Below are 26,908 nucleotides of genomic sequence, written 5' to 3' on the forward strand. Positions count from 1 at the left end.
TTATTATTAATTTAATTAATAACAAATGTTGTGTACTTAATTAAAAACAAATTTATTTGTAACACAATTCTCTTATTTTATTTTCACCATTTCTTAAAAAATTTAAAATTATATTTTAACTCTATGAATATCATAATTTTGAAAATATATGTATTGGATACTAGTAAAGTAAATAATGAAATGAATTAAACATTGTGAAATTATGAATAATTGTGAAATACATGAATACTAGACGTAATTTATTTATAGCATATGTTTTGTAGTGATTGATAAACTCTCTTCATTTTAATTAAAAACTAGATATAAAATAAAAAGGAAAAAGAAACTTTATTTGTGATAAGACCCATACTTGAAGTGTTTAGTAAAATATCACCGATAAAGTTAGTAGTAGTATTCAATTACTGTAGCTCCTTTTCCGACAAAACTCAAGATTAAATACTAATAATGGGTATTAACCTTTAAAATTATGATTTTTGGCCTAATTTAGATGTATGTTGTATATCTAAAAGATTGAATTTTATGTGACAAAAATTAAATTTTGGGCCAGCAAAAGATAAGCTTGTTTAAATCAACTAGTAGCCTAAATTTATAGGATATAAAACGTGTTGCAAACAAAAATAAAAGTACTCATTTATTATTCAAGTTGACTGCACACATTAATTTAATGAGTTTAAATATATGTGGTCCTAAAAGATGAGTTCAAATCGACAAATGCTAAATAGGTGAGAGAATATAATAGATGTATGTCATATTCTTACATAATTATACATACACCATATTTAAATATCAGTATGTATGAATGATACTCAGCTCAAATGTTCACAAGCTAAAATCGGTGCAATTTTTAAAAACATATACTACTACATATTTTCATTTAGTAAATGAAAAAAAAAAGATTTATTTAAACAAGGCAAAGAAAAAAAAAAGATTTATTTAAACAAGGCAAAGAAAGGAATTTTGCAGGGGTCAGCTTCTTGTTAATGACGAAGTCCGCCGACACCACAAAACGCAAGTAGAATTTCTTCTCTCCTTCATCACATGCTTATATCAATCAATCATTCAACGACTGAAATTATCACTATCAAAAATTAAGTTCAAAATTCCTGCAGGAATGGGGGATTTCAGATCCAAATCGTACAAGAACGAGCAGCTCGACAACACGTACGGCTATTACGGCACCAATTTCGGCGACAGCAATGCCAATTTCAAGCCGAATTCAAACCCTAGCGGGATGCAAGATCTGAGGTGCTACAGCGCATCGTACGCCTCCTCCTCCGCGCAGAGGAATGGCCAGCTCGACATCGTCGGGGCTGGCGGCGGCGGAGAGCAGTGGAAGTTCAAAAAGGGGAAGTCAACGAATGGGGCTGATGCGAGAAGCAGGACTCTGGCTGATCCGGAGCTGCAGAGGAAGAAGAGAGTTGCTAGCTACAAGGCTTATACGGTTGAGGGGAAAGTGAAGGGATCGTTTAAGAAGAGTTTTAGGTGGATCAAAGAGAGGTATACTCTCATGGTCTATGGCTATAGGTGAATGTATTCATCTATTTCTCTCTCTCTCTATATATATATATATATATATAGGGAGATAATCAAAATAAGTATGTGTTTAAATCCAGAAATGCAGACCAAATCTTGGCCCTTGGATTAGATGATCTAATGGTCAATAATTAACCAAAAACACGGAAGGTCATAATTAAGCAATTTTAGGTCATATTATAATATTTGGGTTTAATGTCATGCTAAGATCGTTTTAGGTCATGCTTTGTTAGCATGACCTAAAAATTATCTAATTATGACCTAAAAGTGACCTAATTATGATATTGTTCTGCGTTTCTGTGTTTAAATCTAGTTTTGCATAGATCAAAACCCTATATATATATATATATATATATACATGTATGTATTGTGTCTGCCTAAATTGGTTGTTGAACCTTTGGATTTTGATATTGGTGATTAATTAAGCTACATTTTGGGGTGAAATATATATGGATTTGAAATGTATGATTGTATTGAGTTTGCTGAGCTAAATCGAATTGAATGATTCTGAATCAAATATTGCTGATCAGAGACTGGCATTATGTGAAAATGTTGATTTGAATGGATGAATATCGGTAGATTCGGATGATCACGAATGATTCGATAGGCTGTCAAAACCTTAGATTGTAGTTAAGCTTGCTGTACAATTTAAGCATTGGCAATCTATTCTCTACTTCTCTCTGGTTTGATTTGCTTTAAAAGTGGAAGGCGTTGGTCTCTTTTGCTCTCTGGTTATGGTATATTTGTAATTTGTGAGATTATGATGTTTTTGAATGGAAAGTTAGCTTCTTTTTCAAGTGTGGTATCTGAATTCTGTGTAGAAATTCTTTTTTAGTTCTATGTCTAAGATAGCTTACTGCTTGGAGTTCTTCTTATGTTTGCCTTCTACTTGAAGAAGATCAGATCAGAACTGTTGATTTTGTCTGAAATAGGAATGTTACCGCGCTTCCTAGTTGGCGTTGCTTGTGCCTTCTTCTGGTTTCGTAGTTTGAAGCCGTTGATTTTGAGATGCTAGTGATAATGAGCCCCTTCTCTATGGAAAGTTAGCATCTTTTTCAAGTGTAGTATCAGAATTCTTTACCGAAAATATGTCTTAGTTCTTTGTCCATGATAGCTCACTGCTTGGATTTATTTTTATGTTTGCCTTCTACTTGAAGTAGTGTGAAGAGCTACCTCTTCTCGCCCATTAAGCATCGTCTTCCCCTTCACCAGATCAGAACTGTTATCGTTTTCTGAAATAGGATTGTCGTCGCACTTCCTAGTTGGCGTTGTGTGTGCATTCTTCTGGTTTATACCATGTTTCGTAATCTTAAGTCGTTGGTTTTGAGGAGATTCTAGTAATCATCAACCCCTTGTCTGTGGATTTTTATTGAACCCTTACCTTTCTTGATCATGCTTTTGAGGAGATGCTAGTTAAAGTTGAGCCGATTGCATCAATATATGAAATTAACAAATCAATCCAACCTATTTTCAACCAGGCAAAACGTATGTTTAGAAAAATAAAATCATCAAACAGGTTCAAAATTATTAATTTATTAAAGTGAAATTGATAATTAACTTAGATTATTTTGATGTGTCCATTGTAAATAAGTACTCCATTATTCATAAGTTTACATGGATATGTTGGGGACCAATTACCATCAAAATCAGATTTTGGGGGTAGTAAAATAGTGATTGAGTGTGTTATGAATGGAATAAGGAGGACTTTGTGAAACTCAGTATAAACACTCAGAATTTGGTTAACTAGCAACAGCTGAAGCAACACATTACTAACTAAAACCTTGCTTACAACTCTCAAAAGGAGCCAAAACCTTTAAAAAAAGCTTGTCATGGAAATGAGACATTTACAAACTTATTAATTGAATAAAAGAAAGATTAAAGTTAGTTCCCTTATTGAAGAAGGTGTCTCTTCTTAGCCAAAATCCAATCCCTATCTCTCTGTCTTCCTCAGTGAGCTGCAGCCATCGGAGTCCTCGGACTGGGCAGTCCCATGTACGAAACTCTAGGAGAAAGTCGAAGCTTTGGACTAGGCCGGGGTGATGGGATCGGCCCATAGTTGCCAATGCCTCCATTCACCACCCGAGGTGAAAGGTTCACCTGTTCAAGTGCTCGTGTTTGTAGCTCCGTTGGGTACTCCCTAACACACCCGATCCTCGGCCCTGCCCCTGTGCTCCACTTGCACGACATACGCTTGGCAAAGCTGTATTCCAGCTTATTTTCATGATCACGTACTGGCTCCATCGATGGAACATCTTCATCGCGTATGGTGGCGTTTTCTTGCTGGCTGAGGCTGCCCTGTGATGCGTTCTCCTCGTTCGCACCACTCATGACAGGAGGACGGTCATCATCCGTCGCGCATCTCTGCACCAACACATGAAAAAGTTTAGTACTATTTCATATCACACCACATCATATATGATCGGAAAATGTGAGGCCGGATATTTACCTTGACGTCTGAAAGATCGACAGAGTGCTCCTCGAGGAAGCTTATGAACTCTCTGAAGTTTTCTTCTGTGGGAAGATAATGACCACTGTAAGGCCAAATTGCCTGCAGAAGATCAGCAGCATTGTTAGTCTACACGAAAAATCGTAGTATACGTTTATCAAACGCCTTGTGTCAACTATGTTTACCTCAAGAGCACCACCATGAGCCACCAATCTCCCAGCAGCTGTGATAGCTCCTCCAGCCAAGAAACTCGAGTGCTGGAAAAGGCCCTTCTTCTTCTGCCCGATGTACAGAGTTCTTGTCGTGCTGAGAACGAATATCCACTTTGATCCCTCGATGGTCTCCACCAACACACCACTTGCTTTGTACATAAGCTTCCCATCCTCAACCACGACCTCGTACGACTCCCTCTCCTTCTGTTGAAACAGAATCACAGACACGGCTGAGTAAGTACGAGCTCATCACCCCAATCTAAACAAACATCGAATGACTAGAAACTTACTGGTCCTAGATAGGTGATGCATTGCTTTTGCAGGCTGGTCCTCGGGCATTTCTCGAGATTCACTTCCTTCCCGTCTCCAACGTCCAGCCAGTAGAAGAACGGCTGAGCGCTCTCGCTCTTGAACCACACATCATAGTAGAGATGCAAGTTGTGCCCATAGCGATGGCGTGGATCGATCTGCAGAGGAGTTTCGATAAGATCAGAACCCTAACTCAACATTATAGTATATCATAATTTGATAGATTCAAATCCAAAAATTCATTATATGTCAAGACTTACAGCTTCAAGCCAGTGCTGAAGTGCAAGTTTTTGAGCCTTTTCATCCTTAGACAACCCCTTCCCCACCTGCAACACATTCAAACAATAAAAAACAATCTAAAACACACACACACATTCACACATAGTCATGGAAGAATCAAAATGTATGTAAAAAAATCCAAAATCCAACCTTGGCAGCTCTGGTTCGCGCTCTAGCCCAGCGCGAGACAGCAGTCTCCGGCTTCTCCACATCGAAGAACGACACAGAGCTCCGTTTCAAAGCTGCAAAGTCCAAGGCCTTCCACCTACACACATCAAAGAAACACCACAAGTCAGCTCAGATCATCATCAAAACACAAAACATGAGAGAGGGCAACAAAAAATGATCAAGAAACACACACCATAGCTCCTCCACCACAACTGCACAATCAGCAAGGTTTCGCCTGGTCCGGTAGCTCTTGTACACCTTCTGGAGCTTCACCGCGGCTGCATCCAGCTCGCTGACCGGGCGCGGAGAGAACATTATAGCAGGCTCAGGGAGATCAATACAAGACACCAACTTATCAGCAACACCCTCAACTGCAGCATCACCTTCTACTTTCCTTAAATCTTGAACTAAGCCCTTGAATGAAAGTGAGGTTTCAAGAACCAGTTTCTCAGGCTCACAATTCACCAATTTTATTGCATTCTTCCTGCTCATGGTGTTGAGCCCTTGTGTTAAGGTCATGGCCACAGAACCTGATTTTCCCCCAAACAGTTTATTCTTGGCTTTCTTGCACCCCCAAAATCAACACCTAAAGCCAAATTGAAAAGTCTATGGTCATGAGACAAGTAATAAGAGAGGCAATCCAATTAAATCTCCCCCACCTACAACAATTATGTGATAGATACATGTCAACAACAAGAACATATTCAAGTAATTCAACCATAAATGAGTGTAATTACTACACCGAAAAAACAAAGCCCCAAATTTCATCCAAACACAATACTATAATCATAGCTTGAGCAAAGACAACAACATAAAAAAGCAGTCTTTTTAATAAAATCACAATCTCTTACCAAAAAATGGAAGAGCCCTAAGTCCCTTTTGGTGTGAGAAGGTATATGTGTTTATAGATAAGCAAATATCTTCTCTTTATGTGATATGTGGATGCAATTATGGTCTATATATATGTATCAAACCTTCAAATACGAATGACACGCGTACAAGAAGGGGAAGCTGGTTTGAATTCTTTCCCACTTATCAAAATTTGACAGTGAGATGTTTGTTTCTGAATATTTTCTTGAAATGGGAATGCAGAAAAAAGAGAGAAAATGATGGGTCTGATTCAAAGATTTCTACCCACTTTCAGACGCACGGGGTTTGAGGCATTCAAAGATTGGATTTTTATTCCAGTGGAAAAGTTTTCTTTTCCCCTTTTTTGTTGCTGGAAACTCCAGCACTCACAGAAATATATGGAACACATTTCAAAGCAAGCTATATATACATATAGATACAATACAAACTGTTTGTAGTGTTGTGGCCTTGGGGGATATTGGTCAAAGAAAGTAAGCCTTTAGGCTGCTTCCATGAAGAGTCATCTACAAATGAAAGGGATTCAATTTGAAGAAAATAGTTTTCCTGTTTAAATTAGGGGAGAGAGTGAGAGATAATTTAGTTTTTTTTGTTTGGAGAAATAAATGCAAGTGAGTCAACGAATTAATTTGTCAGTTGCGGGTGAACGTTGTTGTAATTCAAGAAACGCGCCAACGTGGAACGGCGACGTTTTGTGTTGGTTTGGCTACAAGTCAATAGTCGTCACACACATTTCCATGCCAATACTAGTTTAACAGTTTGATATTGATAGTACTTTGGTAGGATTATAAGGGCATCGACAACGGAGGTCGTACGTAAGGCTTGTCCCGTCACCTCGAACTAACGCGGAACGTGCGTTGGTGACTATCGACTCGCCTTTGTTTACTTGCTTTTGCACGCGGTTGTTCGGAGCGATTTCATTTTATTCTTTTTTTTTTGTAAATATATGAATAACATGTAAACACAAACTCCATATTTGATTTTATGCTATGGTGTGTTAATTGTATTTAAAGTTATATACTTTTAAATTTCAATCATGATATATAAGTACGGTAAGTGTGTAAATGTGTTTTAATAATAATTATAACAAAACAATAGTGCGGTTGAATACATTGGATGACACACCTTGCGCAATAAAGGGACTTGAGTTTATCAAAGTTAAAGTTTTATTTAGTACTACTATTTATTATATTATAGCATTGAATTTTAGATATTTTATGCCACTTATAATGTAAAAGCTCTTATAGTCACAATAAAATAATATACTACTCTACAAAATATTCTTTTAATTCAAATCTATAGTAATATAACTCACACCGAAATAAATTTATGGATCGACTCAGTTGAATGATAAATTCAACACACAAAATGACGAATCAGTTTTTTCGATTAGATATTTTATTTTGTATGTGGGCACATGCAATGCAAAATATATTTGTTAGTAATTGATTTTGTAATAAATGAAGTGTACCAAAAAAGGGTGGAGTACTACCTTTTATGATAGTGAATTATTGGTCAATGATTCAGGTATCTTGAATTATTGAAAACTATATACTATAAAACATTAATTACATGAAAACTTAATATTCTATACTATGAATAATGGAGTAAGTAATTGTCACTAGTTTGGGTACATTTGTTAGTTTTTGAATAAACTATGTATTGATCATAATGGTCAATAATTTATGGAGTAGTTATGTTGGGAGATTATATGAAATTTCTTTTATTTGGGCGATGCATTGGAAAATGGATGTACAATTAGCAGCCTAAAAGGTCGTATGTATTGATTTTTTTTTTCAATTTTATTAATTAGCTTCATATATTCTCTTTCTAAATAGAAGACTTCAAATAATATTCCAACCAATAGGTAGTCAAAAGAATAAATTCCAAGATATAATCAATTCGTAAAGATCGAAGTCATGTAAAAATAGCAGTGTTCTAATTTAGACTCAACTTTAGTTACTGTGCTCATGTTTGCGGCGAAAAGAGCTTGTTTTAATTAAAATAAATAAATTATTTTTATATATAATTATTAAATTTATATAATAATTAAATTGTGTGGAGCCCATATAAAAATTGCAACAACTGATAGTACAACACGCGAAGTTTAATTTGAATATATAACAAAAATAAATTTATATATAAAACCAAAATGAAATACACACACAACAAAATGATTATTTTCTTTTAATGTGGACATTGACTAATAAATATTGCAGTCAAAATTTTCAACTCGATCAATGTATGATGGAAAAGCAGTGAATGCAACAACGTAATTAACTAACGATTATTTCATATATAGTGTGGATTTATTGGTTAATCACAATGTAATTAGTAATAATTTTTTATAAATTATGTTGAGTTAGACTTAGTTATTTGATGGTCATGCAACCACCTACTACCACTTTTTTCAACGCGTTCAACTTAGGAAGGAAAAGTAGTAAATGGAACAAAGTAGTAGTAATTCAGTACCTACACGTTACATGAATGCTTATTTCTTAGTATTGATTCTTGGTTAATCATTTGGAATATATAATTCTTATAAATTATATTGAGTTTGATGGGAAGGAGGCTGTGATCGAATTTGAACCTTAGATAATTAGACCTCAATAATAACATAAAAAGATACTACCGATTGAAAACTTTCTTACAATAGGAAATAAGCACACGAGTAATCATGGATATAAATGAATAAATACATAAATCATTTATGTCGTTTGAAGTTATATGTTTCTACATTTAGATTCGATATCACTATTTTACTAGTTGCAACTTACAACGAGAGTCTCCTAGTAGCAATATGAATTAAATTGAGCTTAAAAAAATACATATATGAATCACCGAAATCATTGACCGATTAAGGGAGTCTAGTTATAAATTGGAATTGGGCTAGGATGATGTTGGATTAAGGGAGAAAAGGTTGGGCCGAAGTCTATTGGTAGTTCTGCAAAAAAGCCCAAGAATAGGAATGTAAGTAGTGGAGTAATCAATTTTGGGATTAAATACTAAGAGCATCCACAGTGGTGCGGAATTCCCCAAAACACTTTCTGTCACGTCATAAGGAATTCCCACTGCACTGCCACATCATAAGGAATTCTCACTGCACAGTGGCGGAATTCTCTGAGGAATTCCCACAATTAAAAAAATTCACAAATTCACAAATTAAGCAATTTCCGGAAGTAAGAAATTTACGGAATTAAATAGTCGACACAAATAGGAAAAAATATTCCATTAATTAAAAAAATTTAGAGAGAGAGAAACTTGTTAATACAAGTGGTGCGAATGAAATGAAGTTCAACGAGATGTATATATAGGAATCGAAAAAAAACATTTAATGCATTAAACGGGAATTCCGCGGGCGTCAACGCAATGGCGGACGTCCGCGCGAAATTCTACCGATGGCCGCGGAACTGCGAATTCCTTCGCGGAATTCCGTATCCGTGGAAGGGACGCGCAATGGCGGACGTCCGCCACGGAATTCCCACACGCCGGTGGGAATTCCGGGTGGACATCCGCTGTTGCGGATGCTCTAATAGAAATTTAATTTATGGGTTATAACTTATAAAGGCAAAGTATATAGGATAGGGGAGTTCTTAAATACTCTATTATTTTAAGTATAAAGAGCTGTAGTAACAAGTAAAATGTGACCTATATATAGAATTATAGGAAAGACTATGAACAAAGTCCCATGATTAATTTTAGAAACCCAAAAACAAACAAACACTAAACAAAATCATTAAAACTTAAAAGCAACTAACAAGCTTAATCAGGTTTTATAACTGTAATGCTCCTTTTCAAACTCATTGATTTTCTATAGAATAGTAGGTTACGTAGCAAGTAATCTTCTTCTATGCGACAACTATCGTTAATCGAGTTTTGATCTCACGAGTTTCGTTTACTGTTATTTTGTATCAAAATCTAAAATCCTTTATCTAAATAAAAAAACTAAATATTAGAAAAAAAAATTTATAGAGTAAGTCTTACCAATTAGCCCATTTATTATTTTTTTCTATTATAAATGGCATTTGTAAGCGATTTGCGATTTAAAAAAATTTTAAATGTATAAATACTGAAAAACATTTTCTATATTGTTGGTATATAACAGAACTTTTTTTATCTTCTTTCTATTGCATAATTCTTCCTATTGTGATCTCTCTCTGTACTTGAAAACCCTTGCATCAATTCCGCAAATTCATCCGATTGCTTCATAAATTTTCGTGAAATCTAAGAGAATACCGCACACAGTAGCTGCGCAATGTTGCAGATTCAGAAGATCTAAGGTAATTAGTATGTAGATCACATGAATCAATTCCCTGCAACACACATCGAAATGAGCAGTGCTACTTCCTTCATTTCATTATTTTTATTCTGTAAGCCACATTGTGATGTAGTCCTGATTGAATTTGAATCCAGATTAGAGTTTGCTGGTAGTAATTTTGACATAATGTTCAGTTATGATTTGCTAGAATGTTGTATGCGTAAGATACTCAGATTTCTTGGACAGTTTTCGTTTTCTGCAGTTGTGGTTTTAGGGTGCACACTTGATTGTTTAAAGCTTGTACCTTTTACCACCTCCATCTATGTTTGGAGGTCTTGAGTCTATCCCTAAGAATAGTCCTCATCTACGGAAATCTGGTAGCCGGTCTGTTGTGTTTGATATTGGTAAGTGAATATGTATATGTATCTTTAAGCATCTCTTTCTATCTGTATGATTATCCATTTCCTTTTTTCAGAATAGATTTAACCATGTTTACGATGATATTCATATCATCTCGCAGGCTCGGGTGAGCTCGGAAATAGCTCTGAGGAAGATTTTTTGCGTAATACAGAGTCAAATGAAATGAAGGGTGGGGCGACACCATTAAGCAGTGCTGCCATTGTGCCTTCCCCTCTTCTGCTTTGGAGATTCAAGGTATTATCTCTAGATGTATCTCTGGGTTATTATTTGGTGATTTTTTATCATGCTCGATTGGCTTGACATCTCTAATCTAATTTTGTGCATAGGTACTACTGTTTTTCATCTGGGGATTCTGCTGTTGCAAGGTTAGCTGAATAACATCCTTTATTGCAAATCTACCTATGTTTAAAGTATCAAAATGTTCCAATCTAGGCTTGATTCAGATCTGTAGATGCCTAATGTTCGTTTCTACTATTTGCAGATCGGATGGGATTCAGTAATGAGAATGAGTGCAGACCTTCGAGATTTGTTTTTATATGAGGCTTTCTTGTATTATAATCCTCTCCTTCTTGTGGTCAGTGATTTGTCTTGATTGAGTTCTCAATATAATCTGTTTATATTTAGAGATGGAATTAATATATGTATTCTCGAATTTAAGCCTCTCTATAATTTTTTTGGTTGTGCTGCAGACTATGATGGTTTGGCTTTGGGGAATCAATTTGTGGGTTTTCGCCCAGTCTAATATTGGATATGTGAAAATTTTTGATCTAGACCAGAGCCATCTCACTCATAGAGAGATATGGAAGGTATTTATAAGCTTTGGGCTAAATGTTTTTATTATTATTATTATTACCCTCCATATTTTCTTATCTCTGTTTGTTTTGGTGCTATTTATTTTACTGCTGTAAACTAGAGTTCTAGTTTATCCAGGATTGAATCATACACTTGAATTGCTCTGTGTCTAACTTACGAACCTTAGTGCATCATACAGGACTATGCATGTTGAGCTTGAAGGTCCATAAAGAATCTTTTTTGTTGTTTTTTCAATGTTAAAACATCTCTTATTCTATTAGGACTTTTAAAGAGGTATGATCCACATAAACTGGAGGATTGCGTCTTGCTGCTCAGTGCTCATCTAAGAAGCTCATGTAGTGATACATTCTGGTTTCATAAAGTTTCATCTTCATGACAGATGATATTATAAAACAGTATCTCCACCTTTTGGCTAAACTGATTTGTGTTTATGTATATATTATAACCTGATACTATGAAAAGTATCTCCACCTTTTGGTTAAACGGATTTAAGTTTATGTATATATCCTAACAAATATTATGAAAAGTGTCTCCACCTTTTGGTTAAGCAGATTTGAGTTTATGTATATATTCTAACCAGATACACACCCATTTATGCTTGCATTTCTCAGTAAATGCTTATTACACCATAGAAATTATTGTATTATTTTCATTGTCTTAACTTTTTATATCTGTGCTCCCTAGAATGCAGCCCCTTTTTCATTGTTTTGATCTTCGTCTAGTTCTGGTCTCTTCAGCTTGTAGTCGTATTTGTAAATTCTCTTATAGGTGCTTTGGATTTCCTGATTTCTAGATGCAACTTATGTCTCACTAGTCTCTTTTCTCGCACCTGGTGGTTGATAATATTTCACAGATTTATTGACAATATCTTTCGTGTGTCAGTGTGCTACATGGATGACAATAGTTGTGCCAACTAGCATGACAGCATACCTTTATCTGTATTCTCACGGTGAAGTTTCATTGGCGGCATCCCAACCAGTGTAATAGAGCTTCTTCTCCTAGATATTATTCTAATTGTTTATCATGTTCAGTTTCTTTGAAATGATTTTTTCAGTATGCACTATGCAGGATGAATTATAGTGAGCTCTCTTCAATTAGTTATTATACATACAATACTATTACAACCCATAAATTGTATTCAACGTAAAAAGCGAAAATGTTCCATAGCTCTAGTACATATGCTTGTTTCCTTTAAATTGAATCTGATGAATATGATTCACAACATTGGTTGAAAACCATATTAGTTGTTTGAGATCTCTTCTACTACTCTACTTTGTCAAACTGTGCAAGCTAAATTTTGGATTGGTCATTTTTCTTTAATAAGTGGAAATGGTAAACATATTTCCTTGAAACCAAGTTCTTTTCACACATTTAGGTTGGGAAAATGAGTAAATAGCTCAGCAGTCTAATTTGAACATAGATCATCACATGATATTGAGTCACAATGACTTGATGATCAATTGTGCTTGATTTTAGCATAATACTACATAACTAATTATTGAGTCACTCTACCATGATTATTAAGCTGCCATGACTTATGTTGAGTCTTCTTGAACTTGTACTTTGAATATGACTTCATGATGGAGCCACATTGGCTAGATGGTCAAGTCTTGGTAAGGGGAACAGAAGTCCAAAATGGGTGCTGTAAGCATCCTCAGTCTATCAACTTTTAAACTATCTCAAGTATGAGCATCTTTAAAAAATCTCAAGTGGGTAAAAGAACTTGCTCTCCCTTATGGTTTTGCTTGTGATTCTTGCACTTGACATTCCCCAACTTGCTCCATGATCCACTTGTCAATATTTTTTTCATGCAAGTCTATATTTAACTTTGGACTTTGCCAACATACTATTGGTTTTCATATTGTATTCAGATTGTCCCGGGAAAATAATATGATTGCATTGAGTAACACTTCTTTAGGGAAAAAAATCTAGATGTTCTAACAAAGACATTATAGGCCTTTATGTGTAAGTCATATTGCAGCGGTTGGTTTTTTGCTCATGGGCTCTATGCATCAATATCATCATATATCTCGAGTATAATTATTGTTGTCTTTCTAGCTGGTTCTTGGCTTGTTTATTATCTCTGCCTTAATCAGCATGCCTGAGATAAAACGTGACCTTTGTTTTCTTTGTATGTGACCTGCCTTGAGGCAGACATGGTCTATTTTGCTCTATAATATGTGGTATGTGTATGTATATACATATATACCCCCCCCCCCCTGTGTTCTATGAGATGAAATATACTAACACTGTCTTTGCAACTACAGGTGCTCTTGTATGCTGCTGTCTTGATGACCCTCATATTTCCCTTTGATATCTTCTATCTTTCATCTCGTTTCTTTTTCTTGAGGACAGTTTGGCGAATTGTTTTCCCATTACAGGCAAGTTTAAATGCTGTAATAACTGAAGGGCTCATATATTCATACTAACTACGCACAAAAAAGAAGATAAAAGTTCTCTGATATTTGTTATCTTAAGACATGACATCGACAAACGAATTGTTACATACATTGAGAGTGGAGGAGCCTGTGTGTGAAGGCATAACATTTGAAATTTGGCTTCACACTTTGTTGCATCCTAAAATTTGTACTACTATCAAGTACTATCAATTTTGTGCAGTCACCCAAAGCCAGAAATTCTGATCAGTCCTGCTATCATGTTTCTATGCCCGCTATCCTTTGCCTGAAAGCTTGGTGTTATATTTTAAAGTTTCATTTGAAAATTTCTGTGATTGATGTTTTCATTATTATCTCACTTCTTTGAGTCAATCAATCAAAATCTAATCTTCTAAGTGAAATAATGCTACTCATGTGCCATGCTTACATCCTTTGCATATGTGAATTTTCTGACCTTGAGTGCTCTCAAGGAAATGACCCAGCAAATATATATTTATAAATTAACCTTGAGCTCACGTTATAGTTTCTGTATATTTTTATGATGAGATTTACTTTCTGATGCAGGCAATATCATTTCCTGATTTCTTTTTGGCTGATATATTTACCTCTATGGCAAAGGTATGCATCTGATTGTTATTCTAATCCTGCAACCATGATACCTGCAGATCGTTTATATATTCATGGTTCAAGATTCCACAATCAAAATGCTACATCTCTCCTGGAGTGGTTGTAGCTCTGATATGCAAGAAACTAATTCTACCATTCACAAACTTTTCTGTACTTGAATATAAGTTGAACAATGCTATTTTCAAAATGCACTAATTTATTTCATTTCTATCTGCTACTGCACTTAGTTGTAACTGGTAAGTTAATCATCTTCATTTTTTCTTGTGCTTCTCGTAAAGTATATTACTATGTGAAAACATTTGGTCTGTCTTATCGTAAAGTACATTAAAATCCTTTTACTTTCATATGTGAGCTTCTTGGAGAATGACCATTTCCATTATGGATCATTCTTCCCCCAAGTTAACTGGTTGTAGTCATGAGTAAGCTTATCCTTTTTATAACCTTTGTCTACGCATGCAGGTTTTCTCCGATCTGGAGCGTTCAGTTTGTAGAATGGTCCATCGCCAGGTTAACTTTTTTTATAATTGTCCTACTTCCCTGTGTATGTTAGTTCACATGCTGTCTTCCATTTATACTTGCATGTGTCTTATAATCACCAGGTTGCTACCATCGCATGGTTTGAGGCAGACTCTGTTTGTGGGAGTCACTCTGTCGGAATACCAATAGCTCTTGTTTTGCCTTACATTTTCCGTTTCTTCCAATGTCTTCGGCAGTACAAGGATACAAAAGAAAAGACTGCTCTGCTTAATGGTTAGCTTTTATCGTGGTGACTGCTTATATCTATGTTGATCTGATGGCAGCTTTTATTATCACTGAAGTTAGTAGAACCAGGTTAATATTTCTAGAGGATGGTATTTTGGGGGAATTCGTTCGTTCGGACATGTGTCTCTACTATAGTAATACTACAACATAGTCATTTAGCTTTAGCCTACGAAGGGCTTCATTTGGTTTATATAATAATGGCTATGAAATCTGAATTGTTTGATTATGTTATGTCATTAAATGACTTGATCTTCCTTTTGTTTCAGCCCTAAAGTATTCCACTGCAGTACCAGTTATATTTCTTTCTGCCCTCAAGTATCATGTTTTCCCTGAAAAATGGACAACTATTTATCGACCACTGTGGCTATTATCGGGTGTATTGAACTCACTGTACTCGTTTTACTGGGATATCACACGGGATTGGGACTTGAGGTACGTACAGTAAAGAAATTTCCATATTTGATTCCTGAATTTCCATGATATGAAATTCTCCTACTTAATACTCTTTTCCAACATTCCTCGCGCAGCTGTTTCACGCGGATTTTCAAATTCAACAAACCACATACCATATCCAACTTGTTACATGGGAGGAAGTGGGTAAGGGAACACTTGTTGCATCCAGAAAATGATAATACTCCTTAGAACACAACTCGTCGTGCAATATGCAAGTAGGCTGTGAAGTAATAGTGTGTGTGGGACGTTTCAGGTGTACGTTTGGGTGATCGGGAGCAATCTTATCCTGCGCTGCACGTGGACATACAAGCTATCCGCCCATCTTCGCCATAACTACCTCACTGTGTTTGCAATATCAGCGTTGGAGATACTGCGCCGTTTCCAGTGGGTGTTCTTTCGCGTGGAGAACGAGTGGAATAAAACGAACTCCAAATCGAGTATTCAGTTATCCACGTTGGATAATCCTAATGAGGAAGAGAAATTGCTCAACTCCAGCAGTCATACTGTATAGATCGACTGATGTCTACATCATCCGTAGGTAAATTTATACCAACTCCAATTTTCCAACACTATTGATAGTGAAACGAATTATCCATTTTTGAGTGGAAATGTGGGTTCAGATTTTAGATATTTTCCCATTTATTATCTATAGTTTCTGTTGCCTGAGTTTCTCAATATAATATCTCTTCAACAATTTTTTGTTTCTCCAAAATTTATTGCTCGTTACTGTTTGCTTCTTTCTGATCATCTGCAATTTTGTTTATATTGAAATAGTATTTAATATGCATAATAAATTGAAGATCATATTACGAATTTTTATTCAATATGCAAAATTATCAGTTTCTCTCTCTTATGGAGTATTTTGATTTTCATTTTGGTTTCTCTTTCTATTTTTTCTCTTTTTTTTCTTTCTTTTCTGTGTGCGCTGTGATTTTCAGACACCCCCGGTTTCATGTTTTAAGTGGACAAACCAAAAATGCAATACTCTCTTCCCTCCCCATTTAATGTTCTATACTATAGTATCATTTTGGATATCAATTATTAAATATCTTATTTTATTTAGACCATTTTTTAAAAAGTAAACATTGTCCTTCAAATTATAATTTCTGATCGACTTTTGATTAGTCTCGTAACTTTTAAACGCATCAAATTAAAGTACATAACTTTTATAACATTTGCAATTTTCTTGTGCAATTTATTTTGTGCTAATTTAGATAATTTTTAATATAGGTAAAACTATTTTTTAAATCAAATTTTATTGACTTTTGCTCAATCTCATAACTTTATTAAGCATAACGTTTATAACATTTGCAATTTCTCATATGTTTTATTTTGCGCTAAAGAATATTATAACATTTGCAAATTTCATAAGCACTATTTTTTTATGCAAAGTACTATAGTGGAGAGGGCAATGCAATTGCCGATGAATATTGACGCTTCAATATATCTGAAATACATCAATGTCACACCATTAAACAATGCACATAAACGCCGAAAAATAAATTATATGGGACAATTGCGAATGTTAGTAAAAAGTTACTATTTTGATCTAATTCGCAATATTGGACAGTTATGAGATTTTACTTATAATTTAAACGATAATTTTTTGTTTAGTAAATTACCTCTACATTCCATTAATCTTTTTATTCACATATTACTATAAAATTAAACTATATAATAGAAACAATACTACACTAACATTTTTTCATTTGCATTTATTAAAAGTTGTGTTAAGTTAATGTGAGATATTTATCTATGATCGAGGAGTAAATGATTATAGTGCAAATCGTCAAATAAATCGCGTGGCCAATTTTGATGATTAGTCTTACTATTTTCAAAATCTAAAAAATTAAATTCTGAAAGATGAAAATTTTGTAATTATTTTATATGCCTCATTTCTGGCGAAATATACGTTAATGTGTCAAATTAAACACGTCATCCACCACATAAACATTTATCATCCTTAAGAAGCAAGTTAACATAGTTGAATCACTTCCATGTGTTTAAAATTGGTTGCCACATCATCACATATTTTGCCAGAAATAAGGCCGATATGATAATTACAAAAACTTCATCTCTCATAATTTAATTTTCTGGTTTTTAAAAAATTAGGATGGACTAAGATATGAACATTTATTACTCACTTCGTCCCCAAAGAGTATGAACTTTGGGTTCGACAATGCATTATTGGTAAAGTAAGAGAGACATAGATAGAGAAAGTTTTTTAAGTATTGTTAGTACAGAATGAGTCTCACCTCATTAGAGAGAAGAGTGTTTCCAAAAGTGAAAGTTCATATTCTGTGGGGACGGACGAAAAAGAAAATAATGCATACTCTTTAGGGATGGATGGAGTATGATTTATTTAACAATTTATCCTTTTATTATATATGTAATAGTACTCATTCCATCAAATTTATATATGTAGTAGTACTCATTCCATCAAATTTCCCCCGTTCAATTGATTATTGAGTATATGTAATTATGTATTGTACTAATTTTAAATTTTGAGTAACACGAAAACATATCATCTTATCCAATCAAGATTGGCACATCAGGATCATGCATGCAATGTTCGAGCATTTAATAATAGTGCAATGCTCCCACGTTTACTAATAATAGTAAAACGAATAGTATTATCAACTAAAATTAATAATAGGGCAACGGTAACTATTAACAACCCGAAATTTAATTTCTCTTCTACTACTATTTACTGCCCAGTATATAAATTTATCCAAAATACTTCAACAGTTTATAACTCAAGGTTTTCTTGAATTTTTCAAAAAATAGGATCCCTTTTATTGCTCACAAACGCTTGGAACTCAAAGAGCACCTCCAACGCTCGAATGACGAGCACCGACAGCAAGCTTGCTGTACGAACGAACTCCACTCGGCTAAACCCTCGCTGCTTTAACCACTCAGTCATGTAGAATTCAATATGCATCACATCATTGATTAAGCAAGCAGATTCCATACCTTTTGGATGAAGTAACGCTTGCCAAATTAAGTAGTACTTCTAAATTATCCGTTGATGATGAGGTAATCCAGCTTTAACATCAGGTTCAAGCTGTGCAGCAATTGCTAATGTTGACTGGAAAGCCTTCAAGTAATTTGCACCTTGCCCACGCGAGAAGGGGGAAGGTGTTCCGGTGATATCCTGAAGCTCACTTGTGCTCTGTCTCTTTTTAACAGACGCCATAGCAGTGTCGCTTTTACTAGAATCAAGAATTCCTTTTTCCTTTGAAGTGGATGCATCCAAACGAGCTCTGTTAAACGACAAGAAATTTGCAATCCGGGGTACAGTCGGAGGAGTTTCATTAGCCTTTACGTCTGATACTAGGTTGGTATCACGTTGGTTCAGTCTCCTAACATTCAAGGTTCCGGCACCTTCGTCTGACAAGCAAGTAAAATTGCCTTTGCCTATATCATACATGACTGGCTTCTCTGTCCCATCATTAGAAGTGGGAAGCAAGCTAGACAAAAACTTACTGCTTGATTCATCCGAAGGAGGTTGGGAAAAGGAGAGAAAATTTATTCCCCGCGGTTTGCTTGGATTCAACTCACTTTTGGGACCTGCCACTTCAAGGGCCCCTTTACAGCTGACAGCAACACTGCCATCAATTGTTTTTACCGAGGACCCGTCCCGTTTTTCCTTACCATTGTCATCAAGTGGCACTGCCGCATTCAATAAGCTAACTCCTCTGGGTGTTGGCCTACCTGTCCTTGGAACAGGCTTCAAAGCTAGCTGTGCTCTCTGAGCAGAGTTTGTGGCGGAGCCTAATCTACTGTTAACTTTCTGATCAGATGCATTGAAACTATCCATGGGTCTGGTAGAATTTTGGTTGTTCGGTGTTGATGGGGACTTCAGTTCAGATTTACCGGCCTTCAACACTGGATGAGATCCTTCTTTTCCAGGCAATGTTTGGGGCTGAGAAATCAAACCATGGTTGGAGGCACTTGGGGTCTCAGAAGAACTCTTGGCTGGAATCTGAGATGATTAATTACACAAAACACAATTCAGTTGCATGAAGTATAGATACAAATAAGAACGGCAGCAAGTAGCCGTAAGTAAAAGCTTAGAAGTAGAAGAAAACATTACCTTATGTGAAAACATACATTCAGAACCTCTATTGCAGAAACCATTTGTATAATTGGTGCATGGATATTTAGATAGCTGATGGTCATATGGACAATCATCTCCTTTCATGCAAGTGTGACGGGCAAAATGGCCACATGGCTGTACAAGAGTCACATGTTCAGTTCTGGAAGTTATAAATTAAAATAATGGTTTTCCAGAAAAGCACGATTTACATGACAGATTATACTACCCATGAGTGAGTAAATCATGCAAGATCTCCAACAGACTACGGCCATTGATTTTATCATAAATCGATACTGATTGCTCTGTAGATTAAAATTTTAAATCACGTGTTTACAGGAAGAGAATAAAGAAAACTTGCAGGTAGAATGAAAAGTGAAATTAGACAATCATCTGAATTAGAGATTAACAACTATCATTCAAGATCAGTCGCTCAGATATGCAAACCCCACTTGTTCCGTAAGATATTGCAAATAAAGCAGGGTTTTACATATAACATAATTCAAAAAGACAAAAATTCATGAAATTAAGAAGATTGCATTTAGTATACTACCGGATCATCAAGGTTTTAGAAACTAGTTAAAGATATATATCTTGTAATAACAGAAATCTAGTTAAGCACACCTGAAACTTTGTCAAGGGAACTGTATCATGTGAAAACTTGCAATCTTTGCCCTGCAAAATAAAAAATAAAAGGATGTAAGAGAAAGTTTCAACAAAGATATTTCCTCTAAGTATTGTGTTATGGCAAACTTAGCTATGACCCAACAAAGTAAAGCTGATAACAATACAGAATATTATGATATTATCCCAAACTACCTCATTGCATCTCCCACGTAGATAGTGGCGACAATACCCTTTCTGCTTTGGCTTCATTATCATTGGCAGCTTTAACCTCTCAACCCCAAGTTCTCTGTTCTTTTCTGCCCTTTTAATTCTTTCCTTCTTCTGCAAAAAAGTATTGCATTAGATAAATGAAGTGGGGACACCACATATCACAAAAAGGTCGATGCAGTGTGATACACTTTTAGTCCAATATATTTTTCTTAATTACCTTTTTCTTAGCTTTTCTTTCCTCGGTCACAATTCTCTTCCTTTTATTTTTGCCAGCATTCTCATCCTGCATAAACTTTCACATCAGATTGTAGCTCATGCTGGGAGAGTACACTATGACAAAAATTGTGTGTGTATGCTAAATCAGAAATGTAGAAACCTTAGTAGATTGACACTCCACCAAAGTTTGAAACAAGTGAGCCCCGAAAGGATAATATTAGTTCAATCTCTCCATTTTCTTTTCTCTACTTAAGTCTCAACGCAAAGAAAATGAATTGTTAAGGTAATATGTATGATACTTGTAATACTAGCCTAACTAAGATGCCATCTTTCATGGTTATAACCTCAATCCATCTTTCAATGGGAATTGTTTGACATGCAACCTACAAAACAGAAAATGAAGCTAGAACATATGCTAGCATACTAAAATCTGGAAGAACAGTCATAACATTCATACCATTTCGGTGGTAATAGAAGTTTGATTTTCAGCAGCATTCTCTGGAAGGATTCTTCCAGGTGGAGTTTTGTTATCAAAACCACAGGGTGTATCACGACGTTTGGGGGTCTTCATATGACTCGGACGAAGAACATCCAAATCATGATAATCTCGCAATTGTCTAGCAGGTAATCTGTTCTTCTCATCCTTGGGATTACTAGCAATATTTGCTACGTTGGCTATTTGTGGATTGGACATTCCGTGTTGCTGGCATCCTCTATCTGTGTCCTCACAGAGGAGTTTATCTCTATCAAAATAACCCTTGGTAGCAGGTGAATTTTCTAACGTTACCCCTCTGAGTGATGCATCAAACGACGCATCAGCATTCCCAGCATCCCCAGAGATCTCTCCTTCTTCAATCCTTCCAGCATTTTGACATAAGGATCCCTCTGTATTGCCAGAACTAAAAATGAGTTTCTCTAGCTCCATCTCCTTCATCTGCAATTCATAATCCATATTTTTCACTAAATTCACCTCCGAAACAGAGCCTTTCTCTTGGCTGAGCAGTCTGGATTCTGATGACTCAACAGCCACGTCTGAGCCAAAACAAGAGTCAAAAACATCACTGAACTGATCAAAACAAGAATCCTTCCCCAGTTCAACATTTTTTAAAGTACCAATATCATCCATCTCAATGTCAAGGATGCTATTCACATTTTCTAACTCTTTAGCATTCCGAGCAGCACAATCATCCGCCTTTTCTTCAACAATCATGTAGTCCTCGACGCTAATTTCATTTGGGGGGGTTAATTGCTTCTCACTGTCTCGTACCAACTCTGGCTGATGCAATTTTGATCCTGTTTCATGTTTACCATCAAAATCCCGAACACCATTATTTTCCTTACCCTCCCCATCAGATGTTTCTTGAGCTACCTTATCCTCTGATCCCTTGCTATTAGGAAGTGGAACCAACATCTCCGTCGAAATAACCTGACCATGAGTGATAGATCCATCTTCTTCACACACTGGCTCTGATTCAAAACACAACAATTAACTTCACGAAAGGCAACAAACATACCTAAATTAGGGTTTTTTCACCTAGAAATAAAAAAAAAACCCTAATTCAGCATGTGCAAACAAGCAATACATAATGAAAAATTAAAACTCCCCCCCCCCCCCCCCCCCAATTTTCACTACTTTCTACTCAATTAGAACAAATAAACACTTCTCAGACTCGGAATTAAAATGAAAGCAGATAGAAAGCATACACAACATGACACTAAATTAAAAGAATTGGAATCCCCTGCAATACCTTTAACTCGAAGCTGGGGGCGGTGGAGGGAGATAATTTGGAGGAGCGCGCCACAAGTACGGCTGGGGAGAGGCCGGCGACGTCGCGGAGGGAAAGAACAGGCGGTTTCCGGTGTATTTAGGACTAATCTGTGCAGCGGCGGCGAGTCCTCCATTAAAGCGGCAAAGTCCTCTCTCTATTGTTAGGAAAGAGAGAATTTTCAACTACTTCAGAGACCCTCAAACGACGTCGCTTGGTGTCGGATTCTGTGACAGTAACGGAGGCCGAATGGAATGGCTGGCTGAGTACTGAGTAGTGAAGCGGCGGCGCCTGCGAAAGCGATGGCCGAAGCTGAAGCTTTTACGATAATGGAGATTTTCAATGATCGTCACATTTTTCTTTTTATAATAACGAATGTGTAATTAATAATTTAATCAATTTGTTTATTTCTAAAAACTATTAAAATAGTTGAAATATTATTACAAGAAAATAAAATCTATCTTATTTGATAAACAAATTTACTGTAAATAGAAATAGAAATACTAATTTTGAAAAATATCTCAAAAAAAAAACTACTTTTAAGAAAATGGAATAAGAGCTATAAAGACTAAAATAGAAATCAAGTGTTTGAAAAAAGTGTTGGAAATAATTAATTATTTATAGACACTAAGTAACCATGCATGTTTTAAAAATTAATCATATTGAAATTAGTAACTTAGTAAGTAATTAAGATGTGCACCATGTGTCTCGAATACTTTAGTCGTATTTTTTTCGGATTCCCTAAAGTAGTTGAATCATTTAATTTTTTTTAATAAAAAAATACTCTCTAATAGTTTACTCTTTTCATCTTATAGTACTTTATTTGTTATCAATTTTATCTGCTCAAGGGTTTAAGAAAGAGCAGTAAGTAATAGGGCTTGAATCATAGTGCTACTTTATTCATATTCATATTCATATTCATATTCATATTCATATTCATATTCATATTACACAAAATATAAACATATGGTCTAAATTAATAAAACACCAAAATTTAAAAAATGTCATGGGCCAGGCCATGCTTTGTTAGTAGTGGTCAAAATAAATTAAATAGTGCGACACAAAACCGGGAACCTTAAATTGAAAAACCCAAAAAAAACAAACAAACAAGACCTTGATACCTTATTATAAATAGCGTATAAACTTTACTACACACATCTCCGTCCAATCTTTCTCACCATCTCTCCACCTATCAGCATATTCTCGCACCCGCCGTTTTTAGGGTTTTTGTCTCACTACAATGGGCAGCAGCAACAAGGACACCCTCAACGTCGCCGATCTCGGTTCCGGTATCTCCGAGCCCTACCTTCAATTTGAATTCGATTGATTGCGAATTTGATTTTAATTCTGTGTTTTTTTTAAAATTTATTTGTAGCATTGAACGCGGAGAATAAGGCTGACCTTGTTAACGCTCTAAAGGTTGGTTGGTTGGTTTGCCCTCTCTGAGCTAATTATTGTTAATCTGATTATTACTAATCGCTTGTTGATTTTAATTATGGTACTCTATGATTTATTTTTCTGATTTCTAATGTGTTTGTGGGATTGTTTGTGTTTGCAGAACAAGCTCCAGGATCTAGCTGGTCAGCACTCCGACATGCTTGAGAATCTTTCCCCTGATGTGAGGAAACGTGTCGACTCACTCAGGGACATCCAGGCATGTTTCTAGCCATGTTTCAAGATAACAAGTGTAATTTTTCAAGTTTATTATAATTATATTAAGTGATGCATATGAAATTGAAAGACTGTGGATGTTTGCTTAGTGGTTTATGGCTTGTTGGATCATCAGAGAGAGAGAGAGAGAGAGTGAAGTCTGTGTATGTTTGTTTAGTTGTTTATGGCTTCTTGGTTCATCAGAGGAGAGAGTGAGGTTCATAGGTTCAGAAGTAGGAGAATTTTCATTTGCTTACTTGTTGGGTGAATGACTGCTATTTGATGCATGTTTAAAACCTTTGTGGAGTTGTTCATCTCCGCAGGGATTTGTATCTTCTTTTGTTTGCTTTATGTTTATCTAATGCAGACCTCAATTTTTAAACAAACGTGCTCTCTTGTTTTGTATATGCTATGTGATGATTTGCTTTACTTGTTACAATGTGCCTTTTGATGTTTGTGTTGAATGAGTATTCTGCAAAATTATAATGTCTTCACACGTTTGCATATGTTTACAGACTCAACATGATGAATTGGAGTCAAAATTTTTCGAAGAGAGAGCAGTGCTTGAAGCAAAATACCAGAAATTGTATCAGCCTCTTTATACAAAGGTGTGTGTGAATGGTAACATAATTATCTCGACTACAAGACACTTTTTTTTTGTTTCGACACTCGTTAAAGTTAACTGCATGTAGAGGTTTGAAATTGTTAATGGCGACATTGAAGTTGAAGGTGGTGCAACTGAGAAGTCAGACCAAGAGGGTAAGTGTATTTATCAAGTATCTTTATATTCTCAAAATTGAAATATGTGCTCAAAATTTTTATAATATGCAGAGAAGGGTGTTCCTGATTTTTGGCTCACTGCAATGAAAAATAATGAAGTGCTTGCCGAAGAGGTTTGTTAAATAATGAATCTTTTTTTTCTTTTGTTATTGGGCTTTATTCTCCAATTTTATTGATGTTAATTCACATGTTATTTGTGTCCAGATTTCAGAGCGTGATGAGGGAGCTCTTAAATTCCTCAAAGATATTAAATGGCTTAGAATAGAGAATCCGAAGGGCTTCAAGCTAGAGTTCTATTTTGACACTGCCAATCCATACTTCAAGAATGCGGTTCTGACAAAAACTTACCATATGATTGATGAAGATGAACCTATCTTGGAGAAAGCAATTGGGTAAACCTTTATTCATATTTCAAATATATTTATGTGTTAAAGATGTTCGAAACTCTAATCTGAGATTACATGTTCTAGGACGGAGATTGAGTGGCTTCCAGGAAAATGTCTGACCCAAAAAATTCTTAAGAAGAAACCAAAGAAAGGGTCCAAAAATACCAAGCCGATCACTAAAACTGAACAGTGTGAAAGCTTCTTCAACTTCTTCAGTCCTCCACAGGTTCCCGATGACGATGATGATATTGATGAAGAAGCTGTAAGAATGCACTTTCCTACTACTGAATCTCTAGTTCTTGCTGTTCTATTCTTCAAAATCTCAATAACTGTATGTATTTTTGCCAGGCTGAAGAGCTCCAAAGTTTGATGGAGCAGGATTATGACATTGGGTGAGTGAGTTAAATGAATTGCTTAGTTAGGATTGATGATGAAACATTTATGCTTAACTAATGAAACCCTAGATTATGTTAGCTAGAGCCTAATGAAAACATGATATGTTTGATTTTGATCAATAAGCTTAATTTGAGTCTAGCAAGGCATGAACGTGATCTATATTCCTGAATCCTCCTATTGTAGGTCTACTATCCGCGATAAAATTATTCCTCATGCGGTGTCATGGTTCACGGGAGAGGCTGCACAAGATGAGTATGGTGATATGGATGATGATGAAGATGATATTGAAGAAGATGACGAGGAAGATGAGGATGAGGATGATGAAGAAGACGAGGATGATGATGAGGATGCTGAAGAAGAAACCAAGACCAGGAAAAAGGTTAATTGATTCATAAATTCTGACTGATTACCGTTTTAACATTTTTTTTTCCGGCATAGCATGACCTTGCTGAGTGTGATTTCTACTCCACAAGGAGTAGTTCAATCGCTTAATTTATTTCTTTTGCTTGCAAGCTGATTATGTTTCTGATCTTGATGTGCATAGAAGAGTGGAAGGGCACCGGCTGCTGAGGGTCAGCAAGGCGAGAGGCCTCCGGAGTGCAAGCAACAGTAGTTGTTGATCATCCCAGCTACTTGATTTACTCTTGAGCTCCATTTTGTGTGGGAATCGTTCATGCGTGTTCTGAGTCGGCCATATATTCGTGTATTTACGAAACTTTCTATTTCCCCCTCCAATTTTCTTTTCGTTTAGATGTTACTTATTTCATTTTAGTTTTTCATTGAAGAGTTATTTAAGTTAGAAATGTCTTTGCTGGTGGTCATGTCTCCCTATTGGATCTTTAAATATATTTATTTCCAATTTTGTAGTCGAATTGAGGTTTTTTTGAGTTTTAAATATGATTTGAAATCTCATCTGAAACATCTACAATAATTTATGCATTTTTGAACATTTGCATCTCTTTTTTTTGGCCTTGTGAATATTTATTTGTCCATTGGCAATATGCATGTGTAAATTTAATCGAATTGTATAGTTTTAATAACTATTGAGTTTATTTGGTGATGAAATATTACTATCTTTTACAACTTTTAAGAAAATGGATAAAGAGCGTAAACTTATAAAGTGTTGAACATAATTATTTTGTGCAATAAACTACTTAATTTGTTTGTATATGTTAATGATAAATCTGTGATATTGAAATTAGTAATTTATTATAAATTATAAATTTCTAATTAATGTG

At 35.4% G+C, this 26,908-nt stretch overlaps 5 protein-coding genes across 10 annotated transcripts; 3 read left to right on the forward strand and 2 right to left on the reverse strand.

Annotated features, from left to right (window-relative positions):
• Positions 1-815: 815 nt before the first annotated feature.
• Positions 816-1,662, forward strand: LOC121793807. Of its 3 annotated transcripts, none has more exons than XM_042191841.1 (2): positions 816-1,008; positions 1,110-1,662. In XM_042191841.1, the coding sequence occupies exons 1-2, from the start codon at positions 981-983 to the stop codon at positions 1,526-1,528; spliced, it is 447 nt and encodes a 148-aa protein (XP_042047775.1). In that variant the 5' UTR covers positions 816-980; the 3' UTR covers positions 1,529-1,662. The 3 variants fall into 3 exon arrangements, with proteins under 3 accessions (XP_042047775.1, XP_042047776.1, XP_042047778.1); XM_042191842.1 differs by having other exon boundaries at positions 870-1,012; XM_042191844.1 differs by having other exon boundaries at positions 909-1,012; positions 1,094-1,662.
• Positions 1,663-3,228: 1,566 nt separating this feature from the next.
• LOC121796269 (IQ domain-containing protein IQM4-like) lies at positions 3,229-6,235 on the reverse strand. The gene is made up of 8 exons (XM_042195074.1): positions 5,799-6,235; positions 5,141-5,533; positions 4,930-5,044; positions 4,761-4,826; positions 4,482-4,658; positions 4,165-4,395; positions 3,980-4,081; positions 3,229-3,894 (listed from the first exon to the last, which is right to left on the reverse strand). Exons 2-8 carry the CDS (start codon positions 5,464-5,466, stop codon positions 3,481-3,483), a joined length of 1,431 nt encoding a protein of 476 aa, XP_042051008.1. The 5' UTR covers positions 5,467-5,533; positions 5,799-6,235; the 3' UTR covers positions 3,229-3,480.
• A 3,685-nt stretch (positions 6,236-9,920) lies between these two features.
• LOC121796270 (SPX and EXS domain-containing protein 5-like) lies at positions 9,921-16,169 on the forward strand. 2 transcript variants are annotated; one of them, XM_042195075.1, is made up of 14 exons: positions 9,921-10,094; positions 10,319-10,476; positions 10,593-10,726; positions 10,819-10,857; positions 10,974-11,066; positions 11,182-11,298; positions 12,188-12,283; positions 13,573-13,686; positions 14,266-14,319; positions 14,788-14,835; positions 14,928-15,078; positions 15,357-15,522; positions 15,618-15,687; positions 15,797-16,169. In XM_042195075.1, the coding sequence occupies exons 2-14, from the start codon at positions 10,395-10,397 to the stop codon at positions 16,052-16,054; spliced, it is 1,422 nt and encodes a 473-aa protein (XP_042051009.1). In that variant the 5' UTR covers positions 9,921-10,094; positions 10,319-10,394; the 3' UTR covers positions 16,055-16,169. The 2 variants fall into 2 exon arrangements, with proteins under 2 accessions (XP_042051009.1, XP_042051010.1); XM_042195076.1 differs by having other exon boundaries at positions 10,335-10,476.
• Positions 16,170-18,162: 1,993 nt separating this feature from the next.
• LOC121796271 lies at positions 18,163-23,716 on the reverse strand. 3 transcript variants are annotated; one of them, XM_042195078.1, is made up of 8 exons: positions 23,580-23,716; positions 22,441-22,749; positions 21,150-22,159; positions 20,694-20,759; positions 20,459-20,587; positions 20,264-20,314; positions 19,640-19,777; positions 18,163-19,528 (listed from the first exon to the last, which is right to left on the reverse strand). In XM_042195078.1, exons 2-8 carry the CDS (start codon positions 22,592-22,594, stop codon positions 18,557-18,559), a joined length of 2,520 nt encoding a protein of 839 aa, XP_042051012.1. In that variant the 5' UTR covers positions 22,595-22,749; positions 23,580-23,716; the 3' UTR covers positions 18,163-18,556. The 3 variants fall into 3 exon arrangements, with proteins under 3 accessions (XP_042051012.1, XP_042051013.1, XP_042051011.1); XM_042195079.1 differs by lacking the exon at positions 23,580-23,716 and having other exon boundaries at positions 21,150-22,153; positions 22,441-22,829; XM_042195077.1 differs by lacking the exon at positions 23,580-23,716 and having other exon boundaries at positions 22,441-22,827.
• LOC121796272 (nucleosome assembly protein 1;2-like) lies at positions 23,610-26,542 on the forward strand. The gene is made up of 11 exons (XM_042195080.1): positions 23,610-23,747; positions 23,834-23,877; positions 24,017-24,112; positions 24,624-24,716; positions 24,801-24,867; positions 24,940-25,001; positions 25,093-25,280; positions 25,359-25,536; positions 25,623-25,666; positions 25,854-26,049; positions 26,215-26,542. Exons 1-11 carry the CDS (start codon positions 23,699-23,701, stop codon positions 26,281-26,283), a joined length of 1,086 nt encoding a protein of 361 aa, XP_042051014.1. The 5' UTR covers positions 23,610-23,698; the 3' UTR covers positions 26,284-26,542.
• The last annotated feature ends 366 nt before the right edge of the window (positions 26,543-26,908 follow it).

Source organism: Salvia splendens, chromosome 3 (genome assembly GCF_004379255.2).
Source record: "Salvia splendens isolate huo1 chromosome 3, SspV2, whole genome shotgun sequence".
Classification (NCBI taxonomy): Eukaryota; Viridiplantae; Streptophyta; class Magnoliopsida; order Lamiales; family Lamiaceae; genus Salvia; species Salvia splendens.

Coding starts and splice junctions, on each gene's coding strand:
- LOC121796270 (XM_042195075.1), top strand. CDS start 10,395: ATGTTTGGAGGTCTTGAGTCTATCCCTAAGAATAGTCCTCATCTACGG. Junction 10,477..10,592: donor GTCTGTTGTGTTTGATATTG/GTAAGTGAATAT, acceptor ATCATCTCGCAG/GCTCGGGTGAGCTCGGAAAT. Junction 11,067..11,181: donor ATAATCCTCTCCTTCTTGTG/GTCAGTGATTTG, acceptor GTTGTGCTGCAG/ACTATGATGGTTTGGCTTTG.
- LOC121793807 (XM_042191841.1), top strand. CDS start 981: ATGACGAAGTCCGCCGACACCACAAAAC. Junction 1,009..1,109: donor GTCCGCCGACACCACAAAAC/GCAAGTAGAATT, acceptor AAATTCCTGCAG/GAATGGGGGATTTCAGATCC.
- LOC121796271 (XM_042195078.1), bottom strand. CDS start 22,594: ATGGAGGACTCGCCGCCGCTGCACAGATTAGTCCTAAATACACCGGAA. Junction 22,160..22,440: donor CCCCCAGCTTCGAGTTAAAG/GTATTGCAGGGG, acceptor GTTTTGAATCAG/AGCCAGTGTGTGAAGAAGAT. Junction 19,529..19,639: donor AATGTATGTTTTCACATAAG/GTAATGTTTTCT, acceptor TAATCATCTCAG/ATTCCAGCCAAGAGTTCTTC.
- LOC121796272 (XM_042195080.1), top strand. CDS start 23,699: ATGGGCAGCAGCAACAAGGACACCCTCAACGTCGCCGATCTCGGTTCC. Junction 23,878..24,016: donor ACCTTGTTAACGCTCTAAAG/GTTGGTTGGTTG, acceptor TTGTGTTTGCAG/AACAAGCTCCAGGATCTAGC. Junction 25,002..25,092: donor ATGAAGTGCTTGCCGAAGAG/GTTTGTTAAATA, acceptor ATTTGTGTCCAG/ATTTCAGAGCGTGATGAGGG.
- LOC121796269 (XM_042195074.1), bottom strand. CDS start 5,466: ATGACCTTAACACAAGGGCTCAACACCATGAGCAGGAAGAATGCAATA. Junction 5,045..5,140: donor GTTGTGGTGGAGGAGCTATG/GTGTGTGTTTCT, acceptor TGATGTGTGTAG/GTGGAAGGCCTTGGACTTTG. Junction 4,396..4,481: donor GCATCACCTATCTAGGACCA/GTAAGTTTCTAG, acceptor CTGTTTCAACAG/AAGGAGAGGGAGTCGTACGA.